Source organism: Pholcus phalangioides, unplaced genomic scaffold, assembly GCF_987345545.1.
Source record: "Pholcus phalangioides strain wild (caught in Gottingen) unplaced genomic scaffold, Ppha-v1.0 ptg000015l_1, whole genome shotgun sequence".
Classification (NCBI taxonomy): domain Eukaryota; kingdom Metazoa; phylum Arthropoda; class Arachnida; order Araneae; family Pholcidae; genus Pholcus; species Pholcus phalangioides.
The window spans coordinates 77913203-77925439 of record NW_028301608.1 but is presented as its reverse complement, the minus strand read 5'-3'; the positions used below and the strand labels follow the sequence as shown (position 1 = coordinate 77925439).

The window sequence follows — 12237 nt, the reverse complement described above, 5'->3', positions numbered from 1 at the left end:
ACGATTTATCACATTTGCCGTAACATATATGAGAAAGAAAAAATCTCGGGTCGCATATACAAATCTCACAAGGACGTCATACAGCGGGTGACGAAGAAAGGGCAATTGTTGTCGAAGTAAGGAACGGGTAAAGATTGGGCACCTATACGGGTACGATGATATTTATCTTGACTGCTACGGACACGTAAACGTTTAATACAAAAACGTGCTTGGGGACTTGAATAAAATTCATTGCATTCCGTCTCTATTTATCAGCTCTCAGTCACCATTTTTGTCTATATAAAGTTTTCACAAGCATATTAGAAAAAAAAACCGCTCACATTCGTGTACTCAATTTTTCCCTGATCAGGAGACATCTATAAGTTAGTTACTGCATCTCGTAATAAAGTGCCTCTATAAAATGCTTTCAGAATGCTTGTAGAGTTTACATAAGTTATTAACTTGGAAAATGTACCAAAGAGCTTCATTTAGGAAAAGCTTTTGCAACTTTAAAGACTTTATCGCTTTCAAATATCGGTTTCATGTAATTGTGCAGTTGAAATAAAACCGGAGTATACTTTTGGTCGTGCAGAAGAAATGCTTATTTGTAGAATAAATGAAAACAAATTACAGGCATTTCGTACGAGAAAACATGAATTGAATTATGTATCGCGTAAAAGCGCGACGTTTATTTCGAGCAAAGCCGCATTTTATAATTATTATTACTCTGTTGCTTAATTGGACGAGGAGAAGTGAAAATGTTGTCGAGGAAAATCGTAAGTTTTAACGATTGAACTAGTATTTTTATTGTGCTTGTCACGTGTTGTGATTACCATTGTTCGTTCGCGAAAATGTAAATTCGAGCAAACTTTTCCGCTAGAAGAACTTCTGTACACTGACAAAGCTTTGTGGTGGTCACCGGATGGAAATCTCTTGTGCTTCGCGACTTTCAACGACAGCAAACTCGGCAGCTTATACTACAACTACTACGGCCCATTCAACGACACGGACGAGGTTTATCCCGAACTCTTCCACCTGCGTTATCCCAAGGTAATTAATTGATCTGATTTTAAAATTACTTCCTGATTTTAGCAGATCCGTTACGAAGACAGTTCATTTACGTTAGTGCTCTCAAAGCGTAAGTTGCGAAGATTAATGAATTTAAAATTTTACGCGCTGCTTCGCTTCTAGTCGACCAGGTTGTCCAAAAACTAAACGCGATTTTCCCAAAATAAGCAGAATGAATCATTTTATGTTCATAGAAAACGAATTGGGGGATTTTCATAAGATTTATAATTCGGAAATAAATAATATAACAGTCGACGCTCGTTATAACGATCATGCGTTATTGCGACAGTCCCTTATAACGACTAATATAATAAGTCTCTTTTTTTCGTTTTCATTCCGTGAATTTTCAGCCAATACAATAACATGCAATGACCGTTGAATCAAATACAACGTCCGAACTTAGGTCTATGATAGCATTTTTTTGCAAATAAATGTACAAAATATGTTTTTTGTTTGACCTTGACCCTTAATATTAGAGAATTCGTTACATAGGTACGTGCATGGATTAATTATTTCCGTTTTATTTTCTAACCTGATGCATTTCCCTCAATTACTTACATTATAATGAAATTAACTCATTGATTATCGTGAATACGCTCTCCCTGACCAACCGAAGTAAATGATATTATTTTTGATCCGTCCATTCTGTTCCATTTCTCACTTCTCCTAAGAAGCTAATTTTTTTTTCAAACGTTCGATACAATGGTCTTCCAATATAACGTCTCTCTTCCATGGAACAAGGGGGGGGGGGTCATTATGACGAACGTCGACTGTATATATATATTAGTAAAGAAACAAATCGAAGATAATACGTTAGAAAACAGGGATAAGTTTAAAAATCTTTATCAAATCCTAATACGTTGACACTTCATGATGATGCGAAATTTCAAAGCGTGTAATGTGTTGTGAATACAGTCGACGCTTGTTATAAAGAACATTACAACGGAAACTCATTACATCGAAAATTAAAACAAAATTATCTTTTTCAGAGAACTTCGCATATAGACGGAATAAACAATTATGAGATTTTTTTTTTTTGTAGGCAGGTCTAATGAAAATGCATTAGGCTGGAAAACAATAAGGAATTTGTAATACAGTAATAATGCGTGCACAACTTTGTGTTCGTGCAAGTTCTGATCCGGTTATTCCACGCAGCCATGTTGAATGAATGCAAACAAGATAATATGTACGTTTCGTACTCTTTCACGTCAATCCGGATTCCAGGAAATTCCGACTATGAGAAATAGTCAGTCAAATAAATATACATAAGGACTGATTTTGTTCAATTTTTTGCAGAAAAGCGGTTGGTAGTAATTCATTTCGGACGTTGCATTGGATTGAACGATCTTTTCAGATCTTTATATTGGACACAAAATAACCTGAAATAAATAGGGAACATTAGGGACCTCTATCGTGCCAGTCCTTGTAATGGAATGGTCGCAACAATGGATGGCCATTATCACGAGCGTCGACTTTGTATTTCAACATTTAAATAAATTTGCCTACTTTGACATACGATTTATTTTGAACAAATTACCCAAACGAATTTAAATTCATCGTCGAGATACAGTCATTCGTTTCTTTGTTTTGTTTTTCTTTAATGAGTAATATTGCCTAACATTGGACATTAAAAAGAGGACCAGACACACCCCTCTTCCCATCTCAGTGTGATGCCAAAGTTAACTGAAAAGTGTCCATTATATAACTCGATGATTATTCATCATCGAATAAATGTTTTTTCTCAATTTTTTTTTTTTTTTGTGATAATCGATGTTTCGTTGTTGTAGCCCGGTCGTGATAATCCATCTGCGTTCTTATGGGTAGTGGATCTGCGGAACCCAAACAAAATTCTTCACCGTGACGTTAAGCCGCCGAGAGAAGTACAAGATCAACTTGTCCATGTGTGGTTTGTGATCTCAGGCATTGTTCTTAGCCTTTCTTCTCTTTTTTTTTCTTCACATACACGCACATATTGATTTTCCCTTATATCTATCAATTATCTAATTGTCTAATGTCTTTTCCAGTTGTACTTTTACATAAAATAACTTTAGGCACTGTCTCGTACTTCGAAAAAGAAGACACTAGCACGTGTTCACGGTTGAGTTCACAAGATGAACTCAGTTGCGTTTGGCCTTATGGTCTTGTAAGAACAAACACATATCAAAATATTGATTACAATCACCGATCATTTACGCATATTCAATTAAAATGAGTGATGTCCCTAAAATTTTCTTCAAAAACTTTAATTTTTCAAACGAGATGATAATTTTTCTAAGAATTCCAGGTGCATCCATTGCATTCAGAATCAAATACGCAGTCATAATTTTTCTTTTTCGGCGTAAACTTATAGACAATTAAATCAGCATTACATCTAACAACGTGCAGTTTCAAGTGTAATTAGGTTTCATTTCAAACGGATTTATTAATTCGCATGTTACGCAGAGTTGGCAAATAGAAAAGAAATGCCGAACTCGTTACGCATGTGCAACACTTTAGTGTGCTCACGGGGGCACTTAGTTTTTATTTCTTCCGCGTATTGTAATAATCGAATTTATTTCGTAAGCTATCATAAGTCGGTAACATCACAGTACGATACATTTTAACAGCCCATGGTACTACTTATCGGCAATGTATTGCTCACATTGTTCCGCACCCCACGAAGTCATAATAAATGGGTGTTTTAGAGTCGATTTGAAATTCCGTTTCTCTGAAATGATTTCTCGTTGCAGGGATCATTATTTCACTTCCGTAAAATGGATAGACAACCACAGTTTGGCGGTTATTTGGATGGCGAGGTCGCAGAACTATTCGGTGGTAACTCAATGCACCGGAACGTTGTGGTACTGTTCACCGGTAAGGAATGAATATTCATGAATGTGTTACTATGTCTGTCATTGAACATAGAAGTTTTTTCTTTCTAATTACCAAAAATTTACGTCCATGTTTATGTAAACCGTATAAAGGTCTGGACACACATATCCGCACCGTGCCCGACACGTGTATAGACTAAACGAATGAGACGTTTCTTGATGGAGAGACAGAATCGTTAATATGAGAGATTTAATTAAATGATTAAATTATATGATACATCAGAGACCCATCGGGAGCGCATTTTCTTGCATGCGTCCGGTCTCACACTTCAACATCGAATGATACTAAAATGATAGTACCGCTACATGGCAGGTGTCTTTCTGCTACGCACCTACATCTAAAGAGCAGGTGGTATTCGCTAACATTCGGCCACCCTGCTACAAGAACGTCCTCGTTCACAGATACATTATTTTGCACAGCACAATTTTTCTGGAGTATATCAACAAATACACTAATTGCAAAACTAAATTATGGAAACTATAAAGCACGATACACAATATAAATGCCAAAATATAACAAAGTACTAAAATAAACAAACACACATAATATGAATTGAAGTCAGAAAATAATGACAGTTCTCTTATAGTTCATAGTCTTTCAAATATGATGGCAATTTTCTCGCCCTTTTAGGACGGTTCACTCTGTTTGAATCATTGTCAGGATCGCAATATTCCTCTCTCGGTGTACATGCATTTGATACATGATTATCGTTGATTTGTTTCACTTCACCATCATCGTCATTGAGCTCTGAGTCAATAACTTGATCTTCATCGTCAACAAGATGGAATAGTTTCATCTGAGATGCATGGGCTGTTGTTGTATAATTTTGTCGTCTTCCTCGCCCTTGACCACTTTGACGAAAATCAGTGATCTTATATGTGTCTGATGGCAGTATTCCAGCAACCACCATTGGACCTCGGTACTTTGCTTGTGTTTTGGTGCTTACTCCGGTCTGCTCTGGTAACCGTCGTACCACTATCACATCACCAATAGAATATTTAAAAGCAACGCTGTGATGAGCATCGTACATCTCTTTCATTTTCTCTTTTGAGTCCAGAATATTTTCTCGAGCTTGATCACGCAATTTGTTTGGTGACTCATATTCGGAAGAAGTTGGCAATAATTCCGGTGGGAAGTAACCAGGTCTTTCGGGTTTGTATCCATGTAGAAGTTCAAAAGGGGACTTGCCTGTGGACTTACTGGGTGCCCAATTTATTGATCTTTGCACTTCAGGCAATACTCGATCCCAATCCCTATGCGACTCAGTTTTAACAGACGAGGTTATCATAGATATAAGAACTCTGTTTATACGCTCGACTTGACCATTTGCTTGTGGCCTTTGACTACAGATAAGTGTATGTCTGATTCCATGCAATTTACAGTAATCTTCAAATGCTTTTGACGTGAAGCAGGTTCCTCGATCAGTTATAACACGATGGGGAGTTCCATAATCACTGATGAATTCATCAAAGTACTTGAGCACACTCTTCGTGAAGCAATTAGGACACAGTCGTAAACGAACAAATTTCGTGAAGTTATCAATAATGACCAAAAGTTCTTTGTTGCGATGAGAACTGGATATCAATGGTCCTAGGAAATCCATATGAATAATTTCAAACGGTCTTTTACCTGGGAGTATAGGGTTCAATTTCCCTTGTTTCTTTCCTGATGGTGCTTTTGTAAATGCACAGACCACACACTGTCTCACATGTTGCTTGACGTAGCTCACCATTTTTGGAAACCAAAAATGTTCTCTGATCATCTGTACTACTTTTTCTGCACCATAATGACCTGAAAAATCATGATATTTCACAGCAAGGTATTTTCTCATGGTTCGTGGCATCACAAACAACTTTCGTTGCTTGCAATTAATTTCTTCGATGCGATAAAGTATACCTTCATTCAACTCATAGTTATCAATAGTAGATTTATCATGATGAGTACGTTTAGATACTGGCTTCTTGAGAACGGAAATAATTTTCTGCAATTCTTTGTCCTGAGACTGAATAAGAGAAACTCTATCTCTTTCGTTGGAAATGTAAAATGCCTTGGGATTTACATTAAATTCGCTTGGACCGTTAGAACGAATCCCGTCATACGATGTATTTTCGCATTCTTCCACAGGTGAACGACTGAGAGCATCGACGTGCGTCATATTCTTTCCAGGACAATGTTTCACCTCATAATCAAATTCGCTAAGTTGTTCAGCCCATCTCGCAATTTGAGGCTTAATATTTCGTTGAGTGTTCAAGTATATGATAGCAGAACAGTCGGTAACAAGCGTAAATTTCAAGCCAAGTAGTAACGGTCGAAGTCGCGTCATTGACCATACAACAGCAATGAGTTCAAGACGACTGGAGTGGTACTTTTCTTCATTAGGATGAGTTCTACGACTCACACAGTACACCAGCCTTAGATTGTTGCTATTGTCCCGTTGAAGTAGCATACCTGCTAATCCAACCGCACTTGCATCAGTGTGCAATTCTGTTTTATCACGAGGATCGAATAACTTTAACACCGGTTGTGACACTAGTTTTTCTCGCAAGATCGCAAAAGCATTTTGTTGTTCGTCATTCCATTCAAATAACTGATTGTTCCTAAGTAAACGGTTAAGAGGAAATGCTATGATAGCATAACGTTCTATGAAGCGCCGAAAGAAACCAGTCAAACCCAAAAATCGTCGTAGTTCTTCTTTAGTCTTGGGAACTGGATACTCAGCTATAGCAACTAATTTCCTTGGTCCAGGCTTCAATCCCTCTCTGTTTACCACGAAACCAAGATATTCCACTTCAGGCATACAAAATTCACATTTGGATAGTTTCAATGTCACCCCAGCTGTTTGCAGTTTTTCCAGAAACTTTTTCAATTTTACCATCATGTCATCGAAATCATATGCGCCAAAAAATATATCATCAACAAAACATGTTACAGTGTTCCACAATAGATCACCCAAAGCAACAGACATCGCACGCTGAAAAACTGGAGGCCCATTTGCTAATCCAAAAAATAAACGAGTTGGCTCGAAATGCCCATCAGGTGTTGTAAACGCAGCTTTACGTGATGATTCATCATCCATTGGGATCTGGTTGAATCCTTGACATGCATCGAGAATGCAAAACATGCTAAATCCTGAAAGACGGTCAAGCAAATCATCAAGACATGGAAGGGGAAATTTATCTTTCACGGTTTGAGCATTTAACTGCCTGTAATCAATCACCATTCTGTATTCACCAGTCTTTTTGGGAACAAGTAGTACTGGACTACTGTACTCCGATATACTATCTCGTATAATTCCTTGATCTTTCATTTCAGTTGTAATTTTTCGCAGTATTTGTCTTTCATAATGTGAAGCACGGTATGGAGATCGTGCTACCGGTTTGCTTCCTGGAATTTCATTTATGTGCATCACAGCTGTATTGATGCATCCGATTTCGTCAGGTTCTTTCGCAAAACATGAACGATAATCATTAAGTAATTCGCACAGCCTATTTTTTTCTTGTTCCTTTATGACATCGCCGACTTTAATTTCTTCACAAATAATAGGTTGCCTATTGCTTGTGATTGCTTTTGCAACCATAACATCAGAAACATCAACACTGGAATCAGGCTCGCTATTCTCATCATGCCAGAATCCACGCAAAATACCTCTATTTTTCTCTATTGGTATTTGGCATACCTCCTCGACCTGAATTTTACACAATCTATCAAACTCATCGATATTAAGGAACTGTGACTTTCCTTCTTTCCGTATCAAGATTAATTCCGGTGAATCGATAACATTATTACCAATGAGTACATTTGGTCCCTCAAAAGTATCGTCTTTTACTATATAGAATGTAATACTTCTCATTACTACATTATCTATGGCGACATTCACTTCTGTAATTCCTAGAGGTTTACTAAGACCACCAATACCTCTAATAGGAGAAATAACCTCATTACGAACGTCGGCGTTTACCCTTTGAGCAAAATTTTGTTTCATCATAGATATGTCAGCACCTGTATCTACAACAGCTTCAGTTTCAACCTCATTGATACGAACAGTTTTGTTGTGAGAAGGAATGTTTATTTTCGGCATGAACATAGCTGTGTTCACCAGAAGATTTTTTGGTTTTGTTGAACAATCTTTGGTACCATGACCCTCTTTTTTACAAGATGTACAGAACTTCACCCTTTTTGGTTTAGGACAATCTCTGGAAAAATGCCCCTTTTGGTAACAGTTATAACACGCGTTATGGTCTGCAGGTTTACCAGTATCAATGTCCTTTCGCCAATGATAATCTTCTTTCTGTGGTTTGTTTTTGTTAAATTTTTCTCGAGTCAAGTTTTGAGTTGGCGGTCTAGAGGCTTTTGAATATTCATTATTATACACTTTTTTACAAGTGCTCATGACCACACTTTCATATTCATCAAGCATTTCTGTCAACTTTACCACGGTTGTGATTTTTGACCATTCATCAATGAAATGATTACGAACATCTGTATTCACACTACGTTTTAGTTGATCGGTCACGATAAGTTCTTTTAGCCCCTCGAAATCTTTTATTCCCAATCCGCTTATCCATTCCTCGAAATAATTTCTCAATTCGAAACCAAAGTCCTTCCACGTAATTTCCGAACTTTTCTTGTGGTTATTGAAAAGCTGACGGAATTGTTCAGGACACAATTTGAATCGTCTCAACAGAAGTTTCTTAACATAGTCATATTCAGCAGCTTCCTGCTCAGGTTCTCTGGCAATGAGAGCAACAATTTCTGATGGTAATACACTAATGAGATGCGTAACCCAATGTTCTTTCGGGATGGACATGATCTTAGCCTGACGCTCAAAAGAGGTCATAAATAAGCTAATATCATTCTTCATATCAAATTTTGGGATCAATTTATGAAGATCTACTTTAAATGAACTATCATTTTCCCTCGCTAGACCCCCACCAATTGAACTTAGAGACAGTTCTAACCGTTTCTTTTCCAATTCCAATTCCATCCTTTTCATTTCCATTTCATCCTGACGCTTTCTCATCTCCATGTCATTTTGACGCTTCCTTTCCTCGCGCTCATCAATCTCTCGTTGTATTCTAGTTTCTATAACGGTATCGACAAGGACCCTAACAAATTCTTCCTCATAATTCTTCGAGTTTAGAATTAATAGTTTTAAATCAGCAACTTTAAAATCGGGATCAACTGTTTCCCCAAGCTCCTCGGCGAGAATTTTCAAGTCACCTTTTCTCGCTTTCGCTAAGAATGACATCTTGCAATATTAAAAGAAAATAATAATAATAAAAGAAAAGAAAATGACCAGTGCTATGGTATTATTGCTAAATAATGATACGGAATATAGCATTAAATTGACTCTGATCATGAAACGAAAATAGTTCAACTCACCACTACATGGCAACAATAAAAAAATAAATCACTTCACTGCATATACACGAAAAGAAATGAATAAAAAAAATGAATTCACTGAAAATTAATCGAAACTCGCGCAAAATCTTGTACATCGCACTTGCGCGCTAATATAACCCTCGCATCGTCAAACGTGGAACCATATAATAATGTGTGAAATAAATTCACTGTGGATCAATCAAAGTTTGCGCAAAATTTTAAACATCACACTCGCGCACTCTCACCATCACAACACCTCGACACATCGGAAACGTCGCAGAATAATATACATCATACACGCACTAATATCTCGCACTGCATATACTAATATCGCGCACTAAATCATCACATCATATTTCCACCAGCAAGGATAGGTCGTAGAATCACTGAAACATCAGAAATATCGTTGAATCTTTAACCTCAACAGCCATTAGACTACTTCGGGAATCCTCGGGTGACATCGGCAATCGTCGGGAGACATCGATATCTTCGGTAACATCGGAGATCCACGGAATCTTTAACCTCAACAGCGATTAGTATACTTCGGCAATCCTCGGTAGACTTCGGATATCCTCGGGTGACATCGGAAACAGCAACCAGCGGACGTCATCGGCAATCATCAGTAGAAAAGAAGAAACTTTTTTTTTTTTGTTTCGTCGTCGAGAAGACAAACTTCGCAAGCTGCCGATTATGGGCTCTAGTTCATAAACATCAACGCACGTGGGATATGCATAGCATCATCGTTATCACTATATATCTATGTCTTTGTCTATGTCTATGTCATCCCACTTCTGAATTATAGACTAAACGAATGAGACGTTTCTTGATGGAGAGACAGAATCGTTAATATGAGAGATTTAATTAAATGATTAAATTATATGATACATCAGAGACCCATCGGGAGCGCATTTTCTTGCATGCGTCCGGTCTCACACTTCAACATCGAATGATACTAAAATGATAGTACCGCTACATGGCAGGTGTCTTTCTGCTACGCACCTACATCTAAAGAGCAGGTGGTATTCGCTAACACGTGCGTCGGCCGAGTGTAGGTCACCACACGGTCAAAGAATAATTCTTTGCTAAGCAATGCAGCCGTTCACACATATCCGCACCGTAGCCGAGCACCGTCACCGCACCGCGTCCGCACCGTCACCAACTAGGTTATTTTATATTTTTACGGTGACGGTGCGGGCTCGGGAGAGAGAGAGAGAGCGCAGATTTTTTTTATAAAAGAGCTCATTTATTTCATGTCGCTTCTCAATTTTCATCAATTGCTGAATTATTAATTCCATTTATTTCTTGATTTCAATCAATTTCTGCATTATTTCTTTTATTAATTCTGAATTTTCAATAGTTCTGGAATTATTTCTTTCAATTATTTTTAATCCATCGGTTCTAAAGTTTTCCTTAATTTCGGAAACGGTTTCTCACATTCGTTTAAAATTACCTCCATTAATTTTTGTGTTAATTCACATTTGTGTAGTTATTATTTTTTTTTGTACGGGGGTATTTCTTAGCGTTCGTGTATATTCAGTATGCCGATTCCCTCTTCCCACAAAATATATGAAATCTTGTTAAAGGGAAGGGGTGTCCTAAACATTTTTCGTGCCCCGAAATTGTTTGGACGCACCTGGCCCCGCTTCTGTGGTACTAGCGTAATATGTAGAAAACATATGGATAAACATTTTCACAACTTTGATGGGAAAACAATGTTTAAAATTATGTTTCACATAGCATATAACGAAATTTTGCCGGGGAGATTTTTGTTAAAATAATAATGTAAACTTGGAAAACTAACTGGATTTAATTTCCGATACTCTATAAATGAATCATTTTTGTTGGTTTTAACATAAATTATATATATAAATAGAAAACGGTTCGAAAATTTTTGGGTTTTTTCTTATGGGAAAATATATGAGACATTTTAAATTTGGTACTCACATCAGATGCAACATGTTAAGCCATAAATGCTTAACCCATGTCCTGTGCTCCAAATGCGGCCCTCGGAAGCATTTGATGTGGCCCGTGACAACAAAAAACAAAACAAGGCTCTCGAGTGGTCTCAAGCACATTTCAAAATCACTTGAGCGACTAAGGGCACACCTCCAGTTCACTTAAGTGGATCGTGACACATTTGCAGATTATCCTATTTGAGTGGTTAGTGGCACATTTCCAGATCTCTCGATCTGCCCGCGGCACGCTTGCAGATCACTTAAGCGACACGTGCCACTTCTTAGATAATTATGGAGGATCGAGACTCATTTCTGGATAACTTAAGAAGCCGGCGAAATATTTCAAAACATTGAAGTGGCCCACACCTTCCAAAAAGTCGAGCACCTTTGTGCTAAATATCTGACAAAGGTGTTTCAGCGACTGGGACTTTGGCAATGAGTGCTTTAAATTACTATCGAATACCAGTGAGGCTTTATCATTGAATCAAGCCCCGGCAAACTAAACACCCTAATTGTTATTGATTTTAATATCCATTTGCCATCTGCAGAGGAGCCAATTTTCAGTTTAGAAGATTCTGCGAACACACACACACACACACACACACACAGAGTAAAAGATATGCTCGCTCTTTCGTACAATATGCTCCTACTGAGCTTAGATACACTTCTCCGAGGTGTTATCGGAATTTGACACCACCTGCCCTTACAGATGATTATATTTATGATGGCCGTTGACTCTGAATAAAAAAAAAACGAGTGTGTAGCTGAGGAAGAGAGAGTACCCCTCTCCCCCACAGATTGTTTTAATTTCTATATGACTTTTTTTTTTCCTCTCTCCATTTTTATCACTCCGTAAATAATCTCCTCTGTCCAAACTATAAACAAGAATGCATATAGTCAAACTAAGCAAATGACCGTCTTTTTATTTGCAGCTGCATTTAAAGATTCTATCCTTTTTTGCGGGTTTGTCACATACAAAAAA

At 37.6% G+C, this 12237-nt stretch overlaps 1 protein-coding gene across 2 annotated transcripts in view; it reads left to right on the top strand.

Moving 5' to 3' along the window:
- The window catches only part of LOC149076738 (inactive dipeptidyl peptidase 10-like), a 131136-nt gene that overhangs the window by 92258 nt on the left and 26641 nt on the right, over positions 1-12237 (top strand). The window contains exons 9-11 of one of the 2 annotated variants that reach the window (XM_089244377.1): positions 863-1029; positions 2835-2953; positions 3777-3900. In XM_089244377.1, the coding sequence (XP_089100503.1) occupies positions 863-1029; positions 2835-2953; positions 3777-3900 (410 nt within the window). Of the gene's footprint in view, positions 1-859; positions 1030-2834; positions 2954-3776; positions 3901-12237 lie in introns of both variants that reach the window. The other variant, XM_089244376.1, reaches the window with a different exon arrangement.